The following is a 22,404-nucleotide window of genomic DNA, read 5'->3' on the forward strand; positions in this document are numbered from 1 at the left end:
GACAAAAATTCTGGTGATGAAACTGCTGGGATGAGAATGCCCTCTTTATGGTATATGGGTGGTTCCTTTACCCTGAATGCCCACCTGCATACGTATCTGGTATCCTGATGTTTATTTTGGCCCTGGAGGGCCGAGACAGGTTCTTCATTAAAAAAGTGCAGGATAGGGGCGTGGCGAGCAGCCGAACAAGATGGCCTCAGCCTAAAGGGGCTCCAAGGGTGAGAACGTCTCCCCAGCGATCCGCACATTGATCCGCACTTAAAATTGTGTCCAGAACTTACAATACGGTGGAGGAGTCGAAGCGGTATGCAGCGATCCAGCGCCGGTGAAGATCGGAGGGTGCTGGGCGGAGCTGCGAAGAGACACAGATTGCGGCCTGCCCGGCGTGCAGCAGCCGGGGACTACATTTTCGAGACTACCCCTGGAGGTGACCTGGTGACCCCCTCCCCTCCCCCCGAGACACTGGGGACCAAGGCCAGTAGCAGGCGGACAACACGCATAACAGAGGCCGCAGCGCCGCAGTTCCGGAGGTGCCGGGGAGAGCGGACTGCGGCCTACCTGCACAGCTGCCGCCGAGTGCTGGGAGCGTAAGCTTGGTTGGTGGAGGGCCCTCGCGAGCGGCTAGTTGGGCCGGATTGTAGGCGGTGTGAGCACACGAGCCGAAGGACTGCGGAGGGCAGGGCCGGTGGAGAAGCCTATTAACTTTGGGACGGGACCAGTGAATACTCGCGCCCGCCCCCCTCCCCTCGAGGAGCGCTTGTGAATAAAGCGCCCGAGACACCAAACTGCCTGCATATGAAAGCTGCCACGATACAGTCGACCAAGTATGGCGGCGGAGACTAGAGCGGTGCTACACGCCACGGTGGTACACACAAACGTTGATCTGTGGCGCAAGTGTTGTACAGTTACATTTCGCTTGTCCTTGGCGGGACAGGGCCCCCGACTTTTTTCTCCGGTGGAGGTGATGATGGACACTACTCAGGAGCAGTAAAGGCTGGGGCTAAGCACCACTGAAATCGGTGAGACACCTAGGGAACCATCAAGCTAGCCCCCGAGCTATGAGTCTACTGTTTGAGAGTCTCAGGGATATAGGGTGACATTAAGTGGCAGCCCGGCTAGAAGAAGGCCAATGTAGTAGATCAGCCTGGAAGAGGTGTATAATTGGAACTTATCCTACAGTGGTCATGTGGTCCCCTTTGCTCCCCCCTGCCCCCCGGTGAAGGTGCTGGTGTGAAGACGAACGGTGCAACACACGGTAATCACGTGCAGTGCTGGGCGGGAGATCTCCCTGGTGCGGTAGGATTGGAGGCCCCCAATGCATTTATTGAATCTCTTGCTTAGGGGGTTGAACGACACAGAAAAACAAACTGAGTGGCAAGGGGTCCCACGCGAACCAGCAAAGTAAGCTGGACACATTTGCATATACTAAAGACTTCCCTCCGTTACCAGAACGTAAGGAACAGGCGGCTAAAACCAAAGAGGATGAAGGTGGTCCCAAAGTGACGTTAGAAGATATCATGTAGGCCCTCCATAAAGTACAAACTACGGTGGGATCCATCTCGACTGATGTTACGTTCCTAAGAGCGGACTTTCAGAAAATGTCTGCCAGAGTACCGGAGGTGGAACAAGTGACGACTACCGTCTCCAAAGACTCCACACTCCTGATTATGAAGGTGACACAATTGAAGTCGGAGAACAAGCGTATAACGGCGAAACTGGATGACCAGGAAGGGCGCTCCAGACAAAACAATGTTCGATTTACGGGGCTTCCGGAGTCGGAAAGGGGCCCCGCTATGGATCTGTACATTGAAGAACTCATAAAAACACGCCTGCAGCCAAAAGGACTATCGACCTTATCGGTGGAGCGGGCGCACAGGGTGCCAGATGGCAGGCCGAGGCCTGCTCCCCCCAACCCCCCACGTCCAGTACTGGCCCGTATCTTAAAGTTTCGTGATAGAGACGCTATCCTTCAAACGGCCAGGGTGGCACCGCCCGTCCGTGTGCAAAACTCTACAATCTCATTTTTCCCTGACTATACAGCAGCAGTCTCGGAGCGCAGCAGAAATTTCCTAGAGGTCAAGAAGGCGCTGAGAGCCCGTGAACTGCCATACTCCATGCTATTCCCGGCGAGGCTCAGAGTAGTCGCTGACGGAAAAACCTGTTTTTTCGACACGCCGGAGGAGCCCACTGACTGGCTTGAAGGGTGGCGAACGGCCGGAAAACCCGGAAGGGCGCAGAGGGAAAGAAGACGTCTGGTAAGAACAGATGATCCGGAGATCGTTGCACAGGACGAAAGGGACGAGGAACAATCACAGAAGGAAGCAGGAGAATGAGCCCTTTTAAGAAGTACCACCTCCCCGCTGGGGAAAATGTCCACAATTAAACATTTCATAGCTCGCTTCGACATAGTAATTGCGACAAATCCACCTCGATTTTATGACTGCAATAGAATTGCTGATGACTCAGGACTCTGGGACGTGTGGATTGAAAGGTCTTCCTCGGACTACCCACCCTGGTGCATGCAAGTAAGTTCCAGGGTTGGGGTTCTGAGCACTCTGCTGAGTTGGGGAGGCGGGCAGTTCTGGGTCCCCAAGGCAGGGAGGGGGTTTGGGGGGCAGGGACTGTTTAAGTTTTTTGTATCTGGTATATGCTATCGATCAGTATGGAGCTGGTTATGCTGCACTAACACACTCAGGGACACACTTAAGAGCCACTTTGAAACAAGTCACTTGCATCTATAGATCGGTAGTCCATAGCGATGGAGGACGGCGCACAGACTGGCGCAATGGGAGATTCCAACACCGTGATGCCATCCCTCTCAATACTTACATGTAATGTGCAAGGGCTGGGTAATAAAATTAAGCATGGCCTGGTCTTACAAAGTATTGAGAAAGAAGGCCCGGCAGTGGTACTACTGCAAGAAACACATCTCATGGACACGTCCACCAAAGCACTAGACAGGTGGGGATATAGGATGGCGGTACATTCCGAATTTACATCTAGCTCCAGGGGGGTAGGCATATTAGTGAAGAAGCAGTTTCCCCTGATAATAAAAGAAGTTAACTCTGAAGGATCGGGGTGGTTTGCGGTCGTGCACGCCCAATGGAAGGGGAGGTCCCTTAATATAGTTTTGGTTTATATTCCGCCAGCATTACACACGGTGGCCTTCCCGGATCTGTGCGCGTTCCTGCTTGGACTCCCGGTAGGGTAGCTGCTCCTAGGTGGGGACTTTAACGCAGTTGCAAACGACTCCATGGACAGGTTCCCTCTGAGGGCGGGTGTTACCGGCACTTCGTGCCTGGTTAGTTTCATGGAGGCAATGGGAATGATAGATATATGGAGAAGACACCACCCCACAGAACGTCAATTCACATATTATTCCAGTGTTCACAATACCCTCACAAGAATAGATTACTTCCTAGGTTCGATGGGTAGCCTCCAACAGGTCAACAATATAGAAATCAGACCACGGGGCATCTCTGACCATTCCCCACTATTGCTCAGATACACCAGCCACCGGCAGAAACTGCGCCGAATATATCCAATGCGCCCTGGTTACCTTCAAATCCGTAAGATCAGAAGGGAACTCCAGAAAGCAACGAAGCACTACTTTCACGACAATGTAGGGTCGGTTGCTTCCTCAATTACTCTCTGGGAAGCGTTTAAGACAGTCATCAGGGGACAGGCTGTAGCTTCCATCACAGCTCACAAACAAGAGGGACAGCTGGAATTGCAGACCCTAGAGTCTGAATTGACTACTGCAGAGACACAACATACTTGAGACCCAACCCCCGACGCCACACACAATTTACACCTCGCACAGCAACGTTATAAAGCACACCTGACGGAGCTAACTAGACAGCAACTGGTGCACACGCGCCAGAAAATATACGATATCTGCGACAAGGGAGGGAAGTTACTGGCGTGGCTAGATAAAAAGGAAAAAAGTGACAGGTGGATAGCGCAGCTCAACATGGGGAGGAGCGACCCTCGACTGACCTGCGCACAATAGTGCGAACACTCGCACATCACTTCCAGACAGTATACTCCTCGGACTCCACAATAGCAGTAGATGAGGCACTGACTTATATCAAAGACCTTGACATGCCCACATTGACACCTGAAGAAGCGCAGGACTTAGAGGCTGACCTCACGGCAGAGGAGATACAAGCAGCCTTTAGGGCACTGCAATCGAGCAAGGCGGTAGGACCTAATGGCATTCCTATCGAATTTTATAAGAAGATGGCTGGTTCCGTTACGCACCACCTGCTGAAGATGCTCACTGAGAGTCTACAGGCGGGAGAGCTCCCGCCGGACCAAAGCACGGCCACCATAGTGGCCATCTTAAAACCTGGAAAACCTGCGGATAGCTGCACCTCGTATCGGCCTATCTCCCTCATAAATGCAGAGGCTAAAATCCTCGCAAATCTGCTGGCACTCCGGCTCAAGCCGCACCGGACGAAGCTCATACACCCAGACCAGTCAGGCTTTATGCCTAGCAGAAACACAGCGCTCAACCCAAGGAGGTTGCACGGGGTGCTTGCACGCTCCGCATACTTGAAGGAGCCAGCGGTGGTGCTATCACTAGATGCACATATGGCGTTCAACATAATCCATTGGCCCTTTCTCTTCGCAGTACTACGCCATTTAGGGTTCGGTCCGAAGTTTTGTTCTTGGGTTCAGATGTTCTACACCAAACCACTGGCGCATGTTCCCACTAATGGTCACATCTCTGATGACTTTCCCTTAGCGAGAGGCACGCGTCAAGGCTGCCCTTTATCACCGCTATTATTCGCGCTAGTACTATAGCCACTAGCGGTATGGATACGATGGGATCCAATGATACGAGGCCCAATAGCTAGTACTAGAGCCACTAGCGATATGGATACGATGGGATCCAATGATACGAGGCCTTAAGTGGACCGATACTTGGGAGGATCGTATCTCCCTATACGCCGACGATAGCTTGTTATATTTGACCTATCCTAGGCGCTCCATAATCAGTCTGTTAGATTGGTCCAAGTACATCATGTAGGTGCTGCACGGCCCACCACCACGTCTCCCTGACAATTGCCAACTTAAAACAGTGGATCATACGTTAAAATACATAGGGGTCCACATCACAACAGACCCAGGAGAATTCTATACTAAGAATTTGCAGTGGCCGCTAGAACGTCTCAAAAAAGAGATACGTCACTGGGAAAAACTACCGCTGACCTTGCTGGGGAAAGCAGCACTCTTTAAAATGATGGCCCTACCGCGGTTCATATACATTTTGGAGAATACACCATACCTAGTGACACCTTCCTACTTCAAAGCTATCGCAGCACAGGTCTCCAGTCTGCTGTGGGGCAATAAACCGGCACGTATTGCACAGGCCAAGCTAGTGCGTGGTTGGTATGACAGTGGGATAGCGCTTCCGGATATAAAACTTTATTATTGGGCAAGCAAATTAAAAGTGATTAATCAATGGGTACATCTCCCACAGTCTGACCCGCCATTACAGGCAGATAGAGCACAGCTGGGTGTGAGGGACATGTTAGCTCCCCTTTATGATAAAAAATTGACACTGGCAATGTATGGACCGCTACGTCATACCCTGGGATTATGGCATACAGCTCAGGCAATATTAGGGTGGCAGGGAGTGATAACCCGGCTCACTCCATTATGGGACATGAAACGGCTAGGAAAACTCAGGTACATTAAGGGTTTTAACCATTGAGACGATATTGGGATATCAACGGTCGGAGATATGTGGCAGAATGGGGAAGTGGTTTCCTTTGAAAGCTTACAGCAGCAGTACGAACTGGCCCCCTCTGAACTATTCAGGTACACACAGATACGACACGCTCTGGTGAGGGCATTGCCGACTGGTTCAGAGGTCCCAGAGGCGTCCCCAATGGAAGATAGATTGTTGACAGACTACATGCCAAAGAGGGCAACCTCTCTAACCTACCGTAAACTTATAAACAACCTGCCTGACCCAACGGGACCTCTGAGGGATAAATGGGCACACGATCTTGATGAAATCGACGATTCAAAATGGCAGGAAGCATTAGCATCCCCAAGGGAGGTGGGTATACCTTTGCGACTTAGAGTGGTGCAGTTACCAATTTCTACACCGCTCCTACTACACTAGACACACCTTACATAAGATAGGAAAGGTTGAGCATCCCTACTGCCCGAGAGGCTGCGGGGAAGAGGGGACCTTTTATCACACCATATTTCCAGCAACGGGTACTTTGCAGGAAATTAAGTCCACGTTGGCTTCCACTTGCAAAAGAATAGAAATATATTTACAGATTACGACATAATCCGATCTTGAATACCAAACATCTCTTGACCTTACCTCTTTCGTACGAAAGAGCCCGTCCTGGTCCTGATGAGAACCCTTCAATGGTAATAGGGTTCTGAAAGGTGTCGACCAATACAGCTAGACGAAATAACCACTATTCCACTGATTCGCGCAGTGTGCAAATAAGGCATTTTGCAAGTTGTATCTTTATCCCCGACTAGCTGTCTGTAGCAGGTTACAGCATTGTAAATTATAAATAAGCCTGCACCGCAACAATTTTGTTTCTAATTTGAGGACTGGTCATTTCTTGTTGTTTATGTTTTTGTCATGTGTTGGCCAAATGTAAATTATTGTGTATTTATGCATTCATTTATTTTTTGATGTATTGTGGAATGTGTATGTATGTCCGGTACATGTGACATGAATTTTTTGTCTTGTTTGTATGCTAAAAAACTAACATTGAAAGTACAAGGTGAAATAAAAACACCTAACCCGGTTTGTCAAAAAGGGTTCTGTTCTAAAGAAACTCAATTTAATAATACGTCCAATCACTTTGTTATTATTACCCTCCAGAAGAAGTCAGTGACTGCGCACCCTCGCTGCCCTGAGAGTAAAGTGCAGAAAAAGCTGTGCTTGGCCCAGTATGCAGAGCCCCAGGACACTAGTGGAAAACGACCCCAACCACCACAGTACAGGCCCAGTGTCACTCTGAAACACTGCTAACATTCAGAAGTTCAGCTTTACTGCTTTCATGTCAGTTAAAAAGGCAATTAAAAACAGGTTTTGCTACAAAAGTGCAATAAATTACTTGGCTAAGAAGTGCTATAATCTTTATATAAAATGAGACTGTGCCAGAAGGGTCTGGAGCATTCTGGTTTGTGGTAACATGGCCCAGATCTAAAGACATCTGTGAGGAGCTCAGAGAAAGAATAGCTTTCGCTCATCAGTCTAGAAGTGTCATAAAACCATTTCTAAGCAACATTAAGTCCATCACTTGTGAGTCAGAAATATTTACAAAAGGTGAAACTTCAAGATTGCTGCCAATCTACCTGGTGGGCAATACATCAAAATACCTTTTACCCTGATGTGGGATCATCACAAAAAAAAAAAACTCAGTGACCTCACTTTAGGATGCTCATAGAGGTCAGAAAGAACCCAAACTCTACATGTAGGGCTGGACAGTCTAGAGTAAATATTGTAATTGTTAGAGTTTAAGATTTTACCACCAGAAGATTTTAAACTTACAGCTTTCGTGGAAGTGCAGCCATGTGAAAACCCTTTTTCTCTTTAATAAAAACAAAAAAATTAAGCACATTTATGCAGGAATTAAGATGTACAAACCAGAACCCAAGTGAACCCAAAGACTGGCGGAACAATGACCTTTTAACAGGCAAGGAAGAAGTGGAGATTTCTGGCTGAAATTAAATGTACATATGGCGAAAATCAAACAGTATCCCCTCAATAACCTCACACCAACTGTCAAGCACTATGGTGGCGGGTGATATTTTGGGCCACTTTGGATCCATGTGATCAGGACACCTCACAATCATTGATTGCACCTTGACTTCCTCTCTCTACCAGAGTGTGAACAGGTCAAGCTGAGCTGATCCTGGTCGACCTGAAAGAAGGAGCAGAGGTGACTGAAAACGAGCGAGGCAGTGTTTACCTGACTCGGCCTGCGAGGGCCTGGATGCTGTGGGCCTACACGCAGGCTTGAGTAACATGCTGCCCCCGGGAGGCTGCGGCACCCAATGTGAATCCAGACGGGATGGGGGCTGCGGACTCATCAGTGGTGGCGGCACAGATAGCGGGCCTGGAAGCTGCCACCTGTGGCCCTGCGGTAAAGTCGGCTTGCCTGTCCCCGGAGGCCCTGCGCTGAGAGGGGCCTAGGGAGAGCCTAGGGGCCTGTCACCTGACAGAGCAGGCTGGCGGTGGTAGTGCGGGGGGCCAGGGGAGCAACATCCATCCCCCGCTGAGGTTCTCGCCCGTGTGGCACCCTGATGGGAGCACATAGCTACAGTGGAGCTGATCAGAGCTCCTAAATGAGCCATCAGGGGCGTGGTGGGTCCTGGCTCTCTGGGCTGTCCTGACAATCTGAGTGATCAGTGCCTGCGACAGGGAAGAGTCTGCAGCAGCAAATACTAGTAAGAGGCCACTTCTCGGACACGATGACGCCTGCATAAAGCGTGACCCATTGCCTGCTAGACAGTATGTGCGCCCACATGTAGGCATTATTGTCTGCTGAGACCATTTTAATGTACCCCAGGTGACGCCTGTTTGATGAACTGCTCCCCTCTCATGGCTGACTGAGATCGCCCACCACCCTAATTTTTGGTCGCGGAGTGACTATATTTGTGTGCATGGTCTGGGGTATGGTGTGAAAAGTGCAAATTGTTGAGGAGGTACGCTAAGCCCCTTAAAAAGGGACAAAAGCGGTCTTAGCTTATGATAAAAAGGTCTGTGGAAAAGTGTAAATTCTATGTTACTGTAAGAGGCAGCCATTTTGATTGTCGCGTCCATTTCGTTCACGTTCATTTTACTCTCTGCTGTTTGCCTTTTCACCCAGCCTGTGTCCTTAACTTTAGCGGACCTCTCTGATGGTCAATCTGATGTATGTGCTGGGGGGCTGCAGCTGCACCTGACTCTCAGATGTTATCAATTGATTGCTAATTGCCGCCATAAACATTCCTTACTCCCCCTCCTCATCTCCCGACCACCTGGTCATCCATCTGCTGTTTGTCTGTAGCTATTTTCGTGCTTAAACCCGTTTCCTCCAGTTTTTCTTCCCATGCGATTACACTGCAACAAACTGTATACAAGGGTGATGGTTTTTGTGTTCAATGTATTTCCTCCCACAGCACTTCAGAGTGTTGTCCGGTCTCAGTCCCACTCATGAGTGTTTAATAAACTTGGTTTGTTTTACTTCACTCCAGTGCCGATCTCTCTTTTGTTAGTCTTTGGTCCCATGGACGAGAGGGTGACCCTGCACCTGTCTGCCCTCACGGGGGTACATTTCCACAATTGGCGCCCAATGTGGGACCCCATCGGAGAAGCGGCCGTCCGAAGGAGTGGACTCGGCGGAAGATCGAAATTATCACTGAGGAATCGCACTGCATGAGAAGACCCTCGTCTTTGCAGCTGACGTGAACTTTACGGTTTTCCGGACTTAAGCCTCCGGGTGGTGGCCGGTCTCGACTGGGGCTTCTTTGGTGAATTTGCAGTGACCATTAGGTCGACCAGAGATCAGCAGGTGGGAGTTGAAGACTTCTGTTTGGTAAGGTCGCTGATGCGGCACTCTTGATTGTTTGGTTTGTTTTTGGCATTCATTCTTTGCAAAGACTTAAGGGAGGTATTGGGGGGATTTTTCTCTTCTGAAACTTGTTTGGATAAGTAATATTTTACATATACTTGTAAAAGCATGCCTGCTTTGAGCACACTTCTTAAATGGTGCTGCTGTTGTAGTACTAGGACTGTTTTGGAACAAAGTCAGCCGGCTCCCCCAGAGGGGACCCCAAATAGAGATGTGTATATAAAATATGTTATTTGTCCCATAATGTATGGCTCGCTGTGGAACAAATACACAAAGAAAGAACCTGACCTGCAGTGGCCAGTAAATGGGTCATTTGATTCTAAGAAGGTTCAGTACGCCAGTGTTTGTTCAAAAGGACGAGTAAGACAGGATATGTTTGATTGTTTGCGTATGTGGGTAGTGGAGGAAGTAATGCCTGGGGCTTCCTGGCTCAACAGTACTGCTACATCGCCTGCAACAAAGAAACACCATTATTTCGATTTGCCACTACATGAACAGGGGTTCGGCAAAATCTGAGAAACAACTCATTTCTTCAAATGTTGCCATCAGACACACCAGTTAAGCAATGCTACTAACTGTTGGGTTTGTGGCAAGATTTCTCCTCATCAGAACATAAAAGGAATCCCGTTGCCCCACTGCCATTTCCTCACAATGGCTCATGCCGAGCTTGGTTAGAGCTTCTATATGCTTCCTACAAATTTAACCTCTCAGAAACATGGGATGTGGGCGACCTCAACGCCAAACTGAATAAAGTATGCTATCCCAATGAAGACAGGGACCCACAAGTAATGGGGACCGTCTTGGAGATGGAAGAATATAGTAGAGGAAATGCAGCAACATGTGTATCCAAACTAAATGGGCCACCTGTTATCTCTGTTGTTCTGACTACTGGCCCTCTCTGTGTACAGAGTACAGGCAATGTGCTAGTGGGTCACAGTAACTGTACATCAGTGTTGCAAATGTCCATGAGGGGCCAAAGCAGCTTCATTGCATCACTTCATACTTATTTTGTTTGTGGAGCTATGGCATACCACTGCCTAACTTCAGAATGGTCTGGGACCTGTTATATAGCCTTCCTTTTGCCACCTGTATTTCTAGCTCCCCCAACATACCACCAAGGTTTGCAATTGTTCAATCCCCACGTTGGTAGAAGGAGAAAATGTGCCATTGATGTCTCTGTAGTCGATCAGACAGAGGCCACATGGGAACAATATACAGACTTTAATAAAGAATTTTTCTTCTTTGTTGCCCCAGTACAAAACAGCAAGCTGGTCCGTCACCTCACTCGTACAATGGATGCAGTGATTAATCAAACAACTGCAGCCTTAGGAAACTTGGCGGAAGAACAAGCATCAATCCACATGGTCACTTTACAGAATAGACTTGTTTTAGATGTTGTTCTAGCGGACTGTGGTGGAGCATGCCATCTTATTGGCCTGCCCTGCCATCTCACCAGGTTTGAGGCCAGTATCCCTTGTGGGGATTGCAAAAACTAAACCTCTGTGCACTTCGTCCAACTTGCAGTTGCAAAGGCTTGTTGGCTTCCTTTAAAAAAGATCTTCGGGCTCCAAGTAGCCCCAACCTTGAGCACCGCCACTCAAATGACCAGGCCTTTCAGCCACACAGCAGCGTGTGCATCGTGGCTTGTATCTTTTGGTGAGCTGCTTGAGGTCCTCTCACTACTCCAGTGCCTTTGGCCTTTGGGTCCACTTGAGGGTAAAATTGGTTTCTTTTGGGCTCCTCTGATTCCTCAGGCCTGCCCCGACTCCCCTGCTGTTAGTGAGTCCCCTGGACCTTCCTGGTCCCGACGTTGCTCCTTCTTAGATTCCTGCGTTGGTTGCATTTGCCAAGGCTTGTTGGCACTCCCGCCGGACACAGACCCCTCAACACTTGACACCCTTCATGGGACAGCTTGTGCACGGCTCCTGCTCCTCCTCTTCTTCCTTCTTCCACAGTGTCACTTTCCTGAAGTCTTCCATTGGGTTCGACAGCGGTTTCCGACACCACTTAACACGTACGAACCCAGCTTCCCTGGTGTAGGGAACGTGTGTACCAGGGTATTAACGGGTGGGATGGCTCTCCAACCTTCTGTCTTCCACAGAGTTTCTTCATGTTCCACAATCTTTAAAAATCCAACCACGACTTGCACAGAGTTTTGTACGGAGCATGTGGTCACGTTTCCACAATCCACAGCTCTCCGTGGGGTTCCTTTCTACACCTTGGTGGTTCCTTGGCTCCCCAGCACTTTTATGTTCTTGTGACCCGGTCTGGATCCTAGTCACGGTTCTTATACCATTTTATTAGTATGTGGTTTGGTCCCCCTCTGGGGTCCACTGAGTATTTTGTGCTATTCACTGGGTTTCTTTGTTAAAGTATTGTGTGCATTGTGTTTATCTTCGTGTTGGAGATATCGGTACATACTAGAGAGTATTATATAATAAATACATATTTGTATAAATACTTGGTGTTGTTCTTTTTCACTTAATCAATATTATAAGATAGCATTCTGGTAAGACAAGCTGCTTTACACTCCTCCTGGACTAAGCCTGGAGGCTGCTCTCCACAGCTACCACTTTGAGAGCTTTCTAAGTTAGTCTAAGACCTCTTAAATCACCATAAGTGTTGTCTGGACTGCTGTAAGGTGCCCACGTACATTAGTGGATATCATATCAGGCAAGCGTCTCAAAATCACCGAATGCACTTTTTATACAAAACAGAAGGTTGGACGTTTTTATTTATCAATGACAAAGTGAACTGTGTGCACTATGTCACATTAGATTGGAGTTATGTACAATTCGGACTCTGTGAGGACCCGATGGTCAGGTCTCTCTTTATAATAAAGCTACTGAATCTTAAAAGCACATTTTCACTTTAAGTTCATTATAACCCAAATAAATCAAAGTGGATATACACTACATGTTTAAGAAATTGACTTCTAGACCTTTAGGTCACCGTATGCTAGAAAGGGTCAGCAGTAAGCAGTGCCTTTCACTGCACCTGCATATTGTGGCCTCACAGCAGATGGTGTAGAAATAAAAAGAGTAACAGCATTAAGAAGTAAAGCGGAATACTTGGTCAGATCTATCTCAAGAGTCGACTGGAAATCGGCAGTGTTTCCTTTTACACAACATCCGTATGTAAACTGTTTGGCCAACTGCAGGACTAAGCATGCGACAATTTTCATATTCCATGTGGGTCCTAGAGCTTTTTTAGGTCTCGTAGCGAACACAGCGCGTCAGCGCTGTGTCTCCGCTAGAGATCTTTTGTTAGCGAGTGTGCTTCCCAGGAGACAGTTTCGGCCGCGCGCATCCTTGGAGTGGATTTGAAACGGGAACGCGCGCTGTGGCCAGGCGCTGTCTCCTGGGAAGCGCAAGCACCACACACGCATGCGCATACACACACACAAGCGCCCATGCACGCACATACATACATACAGAGACACCCCCCTGACACATACACACACACACGCGCGCGCGCGCACACACACACACACGTGCACCGAGGCCCCCCCTCCCCCTCCCTCTCCCCCGCCGTCACCGTCGCATACACACACGAGCATACACGCACACACACAAGTGCACCAAGCCCCCCCAGCCTTTTGAAACTTACCTGGGCAATGTCGGGGACTCTTCTCTCAGCACGCGGCGCCCAACCTCCTGCTAGCGCGGCCCCGGGTCTCCACACCGCTCACAGGAGCCACGGGCCGCGAGACGCATCGACTCCGCCTGCCTCCTCTTCCGGTCTGGACGTGGCCCCGCCCCCGTCACAGGCGACCGTGCTTGACTTCCGGGGCGGCCGCGGCGGACTTCCGGGGGCATTTAGGATGCTGCTGCTGATTTCTCTGTCCTCCGTGGATTCCGTCCGTGGATTCTTTCCGTCTTCTGTTTTTCTTGTTTAAACTTTGGAGCTCCCGTCCATATATATTTCACTTTATATTATCTGGCTCTACATGTCGTCAGATGTTTCCCTTTATGTATCTGTGCATTGAGGATAGTTAGTGTAACACTGAATTTCAGTGTCTGAATGATGGCCTGAAAAGAACTCTTCATTTTCACTTGATTGGAAAGGCGCGTGCCCAGCTAGAGTCTTTGCTCCAGAAAACCATCACCGACTAAACCCGCAACCGCAGGAATCTGTGGTGCTACTTTACTTCTGTCCGGTGCTCTTGTTTGAAGAGTATATCTGTTGTGTAATTGCGGTGCTCGTCTGACCTAAGAGGATAAATGTAAGGCAGCTCCGGCCATTGTGACATTGATCAGAGTTGCGGTATCACGTTCGCTGCCAATTTCGCGTGAGAAACCTTAAGTAACGCTCAGGAATCCGAAGGGCATTCATTTGAAGCATGCATGTGTAGCTTGTTGTCACCTAGCGAAGGATGCAAGTGTACGATAAACGCTGCGGGAGTGGGAGCTAATCCCTCTCATAAAGTCGCGATGCAGAGTAAAATACATTAATCCTCAAGGACGAGTCACATGACGTGGACTCCTTGGGCTCGTTTTAGCATATTTCTGAGTTCAGGAAGAAGGTGTTGCAGTCCCTGTAGGGTATTCGCCGCAACTGATAAAAATTTGAAGGTCTTGGTTCGGTGTTTGTCTGTGGGTGGAAACACCATACTTGTCAATTTTAGAATGTATTTTTAGTTTTGCTACCTCCCAGTCATTTGCCCAGCTAAGACGTTTCAGACTAAAAATGAAATCAAAGTGTCCGTTGGAATTATTAGGAGGATGGGTAAAGAAAAAGGAATCCACAAGGCGTCACTGGGATCTAAAATAAAGTTTTGGGCTTTCATGGAGTGGCGAGTACATAAAGGTGGTATGAGGTAGGTCTGATCATTTGTCTTTTGCCGGGCAACAACCCATCAAGCTTTGTATGTCTTGCACTCTTTTATTGGGTACCAGTGTGTCCAGAGTTTTAGCAATGACCGAACGAGTGCTTGCCTGCCTTGAGGAACTTGAGAGGGGCTTATGGCATGAGCTCCTGCTCAAACTAGCCTCTTTCGGTAAGGAGAAGTAGGTGCAATCTGGATTTGGAAAGTGTTGCTTTTGTTTTCCTCATGTGGCCTACTTTCAATGCCATTTTAAGTGCTTTTGTTGTTCTCTTTGCTCATTTGGTGTAATTTACCCGATTGTCCACAATCCTGCTTTTCCAAAAAAAATTTGTTTCTGTTTAGGTTATCGGTTAAATTACTGGACTTATTGTCATTAGAACTCTTTGTGTAAGCATTCCGTCAACTCTCCTGCCATTCGGGCTAGTTTTATGCTAAGTATATCCCGAACAGCTAATCCATAGTATAAAAAAAATAGCAACAGAGGCAATGGCCTTTTTGCTTGTAACAGCATTTTATGATGCTCAGACTCTGTATTATCTAACGGTACACATTCAACAGAACTTGTACATCGAAAAACGTCCCCCGTATACACGGCAGGCCTAAAAAAGATGGACTAGCATGTAGCTTCCAATAATTATCAGTGGCTGAGATTATTTCATGCATTCTACCCATCACTGTTTTGTATTCCTCAGTGCGACTTCTAAACGCAACAGGTATGCCCAGATGTGGGTCCTGCATATCGTATTACTGGAACCAAGCTACTCCCAATGGCCCAGTTAGGCTGAAACTGGTCTTGGGTTGCTTTTCCAGTTCAGACAGGGCCTGGCTTGGCAGTTTAGACTGGGCTGTTCCCATTGGAGCAGCACTAGGGCTGATTTGCATATATCTAGGTCTAATCTGATGTGGGCAAAAAAATTATCTGGCAGAGGCTCCTTAGTATTTGCCAGTAGCTGAGATTATTTCAAGCATTCCATCCATCACTTTTTATTTCTCAGTCCTTAATAGGCAAATACACACTTCAATGAAAATGTAATAACTGCCTAATCGAGAATACAACCAGATCCCAATAGCAGGAACACATCTTGGAAACAGACGGACAGGAAACATTCTCCCAAGTGGAAACCTTCTGGATAGTTAAACGTGCGATGAGGCCATTATAGTGCCATATTATTGTGCTATATAAATACTGAGAACATAACCTGCACACAGGAGTAGAGTCATATTTGGGAGTGCAGAGCAGTAGATTCACGTTTGGCAGAGGGCTGAAGTTTCATCATTGGGTGACCCTCCGAGGGAGGACCAGTTCGTACTTAAGACCTTTTTAGGTCTCGCTAGACGTACGCAAAAGCGAAGCTTTTGCGTCTAGCGAGACAACTAATGTAATCACTTTCAGGGGAATGTAGACAGGAGACTGTCAGGAGCGTCTCCTGCCGGAGATTCTACCTCGTGAGCGCGCACGGCCAGCCCGGCGCCGTGCACGTCCCCTGCCACAGACACACACATGCACACTCAGGCAGGAAGAGCCACACACACAGACACACGCGCGCACCCCCCGCTGCGCACACGCAGGAGCGCACCTACACACACGCATGCATACAGAGACACTCCCCCCTCCCCCCCCCCAACGCGCCGCGCGGCATACACATAAGCGCCCCCGGTTTTATCTAAAGACGTCAATTCCAGCATGCAAAAATACTCCCCACAACAACTTTCCAACCAAAGAGTGAAAAACGACATAACGAATAGCACGCATCTGGCTATTCACCTACAAACACACTGAGTTCCCATTACCACCCCCACACAATACCCCACAGACTCGAAACCCACCCTCCCCCTCCTACATCAGCCCTGGACTCACTGATCTTTGAGGTCTGTGAACTGCTTCTCAAGGTTAGACATTTCATCCAAGCATTCCATCCTTCGCCTCTCACAGTCTTCATCATCCATTTCTGTTGGGAAAGAAGTTCAAATCAGCGAAGCACTCGTCGTAAAGAAACCCTGGCACATTGAAGAATGTTGAGAAAGGGCCCCAAAAACAATGGGAAATGGAGGGACATATGGAAAAAGGGCAGTGCAAAAGGAGACTGGTTGCTAGCAGTTAGGGCTAAGTAAAATGAAGCTTCAGTCATTTAAAAACTTACACTGGTAGAGTGAAACAGATCAACGTGGGGGTGAGGGGGTGTTAAGATACAGGACAAGTAACATGAAGAAAGGGGATGGATTGCCAGCATTAGGAGGAGTGTTGCAGATGGAGACGTAATGGGAAAACCTGTGCCAGGCTGTTGAATGAATGAAAGACAAGTCCAAATGGTTGGAAAGGATAAAGGAGACAATATGTCAAAAACTAGAGCAAGCTGAGAAATGGCAGAGCATCCGAGAAACCTACAGCAAAGCAAGACACGTTGTGCCAGAAAAAAAAGCCTGGGTGGGCCTGCCGGTGTCCTAAAAACATAGTAAACCAAAGAAGGTTGTCTGTGACTAGGGCGAGACAAGGGAAAAAGGCTGCATGAAACGATGATAAAACGAAGTACCTACCTCTTGACTTCCAACTGTGGGTGACTATTAAAGTCTATAGAGGCATTTTGTTTCTTAGGTGGGTGAATGTCGGTAAAAACAGGTTAACATCCACCAAATGTGGGTGACTTGACATATAAGCTATGTGCCCAACATGTTCATATACAAAAGGACGGTGCACCAAACAGAGTGCTCGGAAGCTCCAAATACCATTCAAAATTCTTTTATTTCTATTCCGATTAGAAACCTCAGCCAACGCGTTTCGTTCAAATGAACTTCGTCAGGGCTCATAAAAGAAGTAAGTATCCAATGTTCTGTCCCAATCAGTAGTCTGTTGTAAAGATATTACAATAAGGTAATTCAAAGAAGGCCAACAAATTCGTTGACCATGGAACGATCAATGTAATGGTCGCCCGTTCTCAGTAAACTAGCGGTGTGGGTAACCGCAGTGCAAATAGCGATGAAAGGGGTCCGACCTGTGTATCGGCCGCCCGCTCGAGTCACTCAAATGATAGCGAATGCACAAGCCGCAAAAAAAAAAAAAAGCCTACAGGCCGTCATAATCCTCTAAAACACCATCATCTGTGCCAACATGTGTTCAAAGTTTATGTCTGCCACATGATTGGTGATAAACTATTGCCCAGATTTAGTGTGCTGAATTAAGTCCACAAACCCTACAGAACCCCGAGACAATGACTAGATGATGTCAGTGAACTCATCAATGATGTCATAAGTTAATGAGTAATGTAATGTGAGGTCATAAGCAATGCACAGTAGGGGTACAGGGTATAGGTAGCTCAGTTAACAACAACTTATGAATTTAGGGGGTTTCTGTTTTTTAAACATTATTGGTTCTTTTCAACACCCAGCTATAATGTCTCTAACTTTACGATCGGCGAGTTTACTTTATTTTTTTCAATGTACGCCAAGTGCTTATTACCATACCTAACTATATCACATTAACCTTTAGGATTTTTTTTCCTCCCAAAATCTTTTTTTATTCTTTTAATCACATTGAGAATGTGCCCAACAACCTCGGGCAACCTGAAATCAACGCACCCATCATGCATGCTCCTTAACATTCTAATCCCCCATTCTCTTTTTTTGTCATTTTTTCGGATACCATGGTACTCCTGTATTACTCAACATGCAAGCTTCCACCCCATGGTACAGCGGTACTGTGCAAGCTTCTTCAGGGAATGGTCGGTACCATGTGATGGAAGCTTGTACAGCTGCTCCTGTGGGAGTATCACAATACTTCATTGGAGGACTGCAGTGGGTTCTGCAAGAGTACAGTGGCATCTAAGGCCTGAAATTATTTTTTCATTTTAATGGAATCCCTCCCTTGCCCCTCCCCGACAAGTGCCTGGGCGTCAGGGTATCCCAACCCTGCCCTCTTATCTACATTTTCATTTACTGTTTCAGCACACTGGGACCAATTCCCTGAGTTCTGTAATGGAGGTTCCAACATTTTGTTCAACAATGCGCCCAGTCGATCAGATCGCCCGATACTGGCACCAAAATGCCTGAAGGGAGAAAAAGCTACCATAGTCAATAAAGCCATTTTCATTTGTAATTTTTCAGCCCTGCTGGACTACTGTGGTATGAATCTTCAAGATATAGGTAACTTTTTCTGAGTTTTAACCCCTTTGTGTCCAATTTGAGAACCTCTTTAAATGCTAAGCAAGGTGCAATGAATTAATTGTGAAAGGGCTTGGATTGGACAGTGCAAAAAAGAGGAAGCCTATGCAGAGTTTTAGGAACAACATTACCCTCGCTGTCCTTATAGGGCACATGAGCTTACCAACCCCTCACTCAAGGCTCACCCCCGTTCACCATTATGTTTTCACCAACTCTACTCATCACCTCAAACTCCTCATTCCCAATTCTCTCCCTACAACACTATCTGGCCCGAAGCAATTAGCTGGCCCAGTATAACTATGACTTGCGAAAGTCCTTGCCAGTCCCCCACAGGTGCTTCCTAAAGAGGCATTTACAGGCTAAAATGTACACGGTGGAAGTCAAAATGCAAGGCTTGGTACCAAAAAAATAACATTAGTTACCCAAGGTCTTCTGCAAGCTCTGCTCACCCATCCCAATTTCAAGTCTCAATCCTTAATCCCTCCCTCACCCATGTTCGCTTACATTAAACACTTTTACTGTCAAACTCCAGGCATCCCAGCTCACTATGTCACAGGACTCCTCATATAGGTTGCTTGTGTTACTGTATGGAAGGGACCTGGCAACTCAGGTTTCTGCTCCTAATGCAGAAGGATCAAGGCTGATTTGCATATGGATGGCCTCTATCTAGGATGGTATTGTGGGTGAAAAACAATGAAATGGAATCCAGTCCTGAAGGACAATGATTGGCTGAGATTGATTCAAACATTCTTTACATCACTTTGTTTCCTTATCCTATAGGTGTCCTGTCTATGAACTCCCCCACTCTCCCTCTTCCCCCATAGTCCACCTACAGGCCGCCATCATCTGTGCGCCATCTACACGTTAACTCTCACTGTCCCACTGACTAAATCCATGTCCCACTTTCCCGTGTCCTCTTACTGATTCATGCTGGCCCAATGTCACCCCATGCCTCCCCCTTTGTTCATACCAACCACATCTGAATATCACATGCCAGCCGTTCATTGACTGTGCCCTGCTTTTTGTGTTTCTTCCTCTGTCCGCTCTCTTACCCCTCACGGGAACTACCTCCTCTCCCACATCAGCCTCTACCTGCACCACCCTCACCGCCTCTACTCCTACCTCTCCTAGCTCTTACCCCTCACGGGAACTACCTCCTCCCCCACATCTTCCTCTACCTGCACCATCCTCACCATCTCTACCCTTACTTCTCCTGGTTTTACTCCTCACTGTCACTACCTCCTCCCCAGCTTCATCCTCTACCTGCACCACCCTCACCTCCTCTACTCGTACCTCTTCTTGTTCTTACCGCTCACTGTCACTACCTCCTATCTGGCTTCATCCTCTACCTGCCACACCCTCACCATCTCTAGCCTTACCTCTCCTGGTTTTACTCCTCACTGTCACTACCTCCTCCCCACTTCATCCTCTACCTGCACCACCCTCATCGCCTCTACTTGTACCTCTTCTTGTTCTTACCGCTCACTGTCACTACCTCCTATCTGGCTTCACCCTCTACCTGCCACACACTCACCTCCTCAACCCTTATCTCTCTTGGTTCTTACCCCTCACTGTGTCTACATCCTCCCTGCTTCATCCTCTACCCCTACCTCTCTTAGTTATTACCCTTACTTTCCATTGTCACGCCCCACATGCTTACGCCATCCTTAAGTAGGACCCCGCTACCTCTCCACATCCTCCTCTCATGTCCCTTGCACTCACTCACACCTTCACTGCTACAGCCTCAGACCCCTGGCCCATCCACCTGCTCCCCAGTGCCCTTTACTGCCCAGTCGCCTCCTCGTGCCATCCTGTATCCCCACCCCATGTGACCCTGGCCTCACGCCGTCCCCTAACCCCAACCCCATGTGACACTGGCCTCCTTTCGTCCCGTAACGCCCACCCTGTGTGACCGTGGCCTCGTGTCATCCAGTAACCCCGCCCTGTGTGACCTCGGACTCATGCCATCCTGCAACCCCTGCCACCTCACTGTTGACCCTGACCTCATGCCATCATACAAATCATTCCCCTGTGACCCTGACCCCTCACCGTTTACACTGACCCCTCACCGTTGACCCTGGCCTCATGCCATCCTGCAACCCCTGCCCTTGTGACCCTGACCCCTCACCTTTGACCCTGGCCTCATGCCATGCTGCAACCCCCGCCCCGTGTGACCCTGGGCTTAAGCCAGGGGGCAAACACCTGCCCCATGTGACACGAGCCTCATGCCATCCTGCCACCCCTGCCCTGTGTGACCCTGGCCTCATGCCAACCTGCAACCCCTGCCCTCGTGACTGACCCCTGCCCTGTGTGACCCTGGCCTCATGCCAACCTGCAACCCCTGCCCTCGTGACTGACCCCTGCCCTGTGTGACCCTGGCCTCATGCCAACCTGCAACCCCTGCCCTTGTGACTGACCCCTGCCCTGTGTGACCCTAGCCTCATGCCAACCTGCAACCCCTGCCCTTGTGACTGACCCCTCACTGTTGACCCTGGCCTCATGCCAACCTGCAACCCCTGCCCCCTCACCGTTAACCCTGGCCTCATGCCATCCTGCAACCTCTGCCCTTGTGACACTGACCTCTCACCTTTGACCCTAACCTCATGCCATCCTGCCACCCGTGCCCCTGACCTCTCACCTTTGACCCAACCATCCCTCTCTCTGCACTTACCCCTCCTCTATCCCTCATCGGGGCGTGCCCCCTCCCCAGAGGGCTCCCAGCCTCCATGGGCGTCGGGGGGGGGGGGCACACCCTCAGCCGCGGCTATCTCCCCCAGCCCCCCCTCAGCTCACCATCACCCCGCCCTCGTGGCCCCCCCCTCTCGTGCCCCCCCCCCCTCTCGTGCCCCCCCTCGTCTCACCCTCGCTCTCGCCCCCGTCGCTGCCGCTGCTCCCCGGGCTCTCCTCGTCCTCATCGTCGTCCTCGTCGCTGCCGCTGCTGCCCTCGGGCTCCCCGTACTCCAGCTCCATGTCCTCGCGGCCCGGGGGCCCGGGGGGCTCCTTCTTGTCCCGCGCGTGCACCGGCATCGCGTCCCGGGGCCGGCCAGGGCTCGCTGCTGCCGCCGGCCCGCCCACCGGAGGACGCGCGCCCAGACCTGTCCCCTATTGGACGGCCGAGGCCGGGGCTCAGCGTCCATTGGACGGCCGGGGCCCGGACCCAGCGCTCATTGGACGGCTGGGGCCCGAACCCAGCGGCCATTGGACGACCGGGGCCTGGGCCCAGCGCTCATTGGACAGCCACGGGCCTGGCCCAGCGCCCATTAGCCAACATTCACCGCCCATCGGCCTAACGCCAAGGACCATTGGGCAGCTCCATCCGCCTCAAACACCTAACCACGCTCCGATTGCACAGGTTTCTTGCCATTCTTCCAAGTGAGGCGCCCATTGGAAAGCTGGTCCACTTCCTAGTTGGTCACGCCTCACATCTGTCATAGTTTTTCATACTGTGTGATTGGTTCTTTCCCTCCGCCCCTCTCATATACCACCAATCCGTTACAAATAAAGCGAGAGGCAGGTGCCCTATAGAAGTGACATGAACATCAAAGAAGGACTTAACAGGTCACAGAATCTGACAGCTCTCATGCATGCATGAATGAATGAATGAGGAGCACCATGGCAGTCACTGGGCCCAGGTAGAGGTGCTCTAATGAGGTGACATGAACATCAAAGAAGGACTTGGCACCTCACAATATCTGACAGCTCTCATGCATGAATGAATGAGGAGCACTCTGGCAGTCACTGGGCCCACGTAGAGGTGCTCTAATGAGGTGACATGAACATCAAAGAAGGACTTGGCAGCACACAATATCTGACAGC

General features: G+C 49.3%; 1 protein-coding gene across 2 annotated transcripts in view; it reads right to left on the reverse strand.

Moving 5' to 3' along the window:
* BRMS1L (BRMS1 like transcriptional repressor) overlaps positions 1-21,674 on the reverse strand; it is an 84,328-nt gene extending 62,654 nt beyond the window's left edge. The window contains exons 1-2 of one of the 2 annotated variants that reach the window (XR_015299862.1): positions 21,450-21,674; positions 16,292-16,382 (exon numbers count right to left, since the gene is read on the reverse strand). Coding sequence is in view for 1 of the 2 variants with exons in the window: in XM_086936919.1 (XP_086793045.1) it covers positions 16,292-16,382; positions 21,450-21,615 (257 nt within the window). In the remaining variant the exon portion in view is untranslated. The remainder of the gene's footprint in view (positions 1-16,291; positions 16,383-21,449) is intronic. The other variant, XM_086936919.1, reaches the window with a different exon arrangement.
* Positions 21,675-22,404: the final 730 nt, after the last annotated feature.

Source organism: Lissotriton vulgaris, chromosome 9 (assembly GCF_964263255.1).
Source record: "Lissotriton vulgaris chromosome 9, aLisVul1.2, whole genome shotgun sequence".
Taxonomy (NCBI): Eukaryota; Metazoa; Chordata; class Amphibia; order Caudata; family Salamandridae; genus Lissotriton; species Lissotriton vulgaris.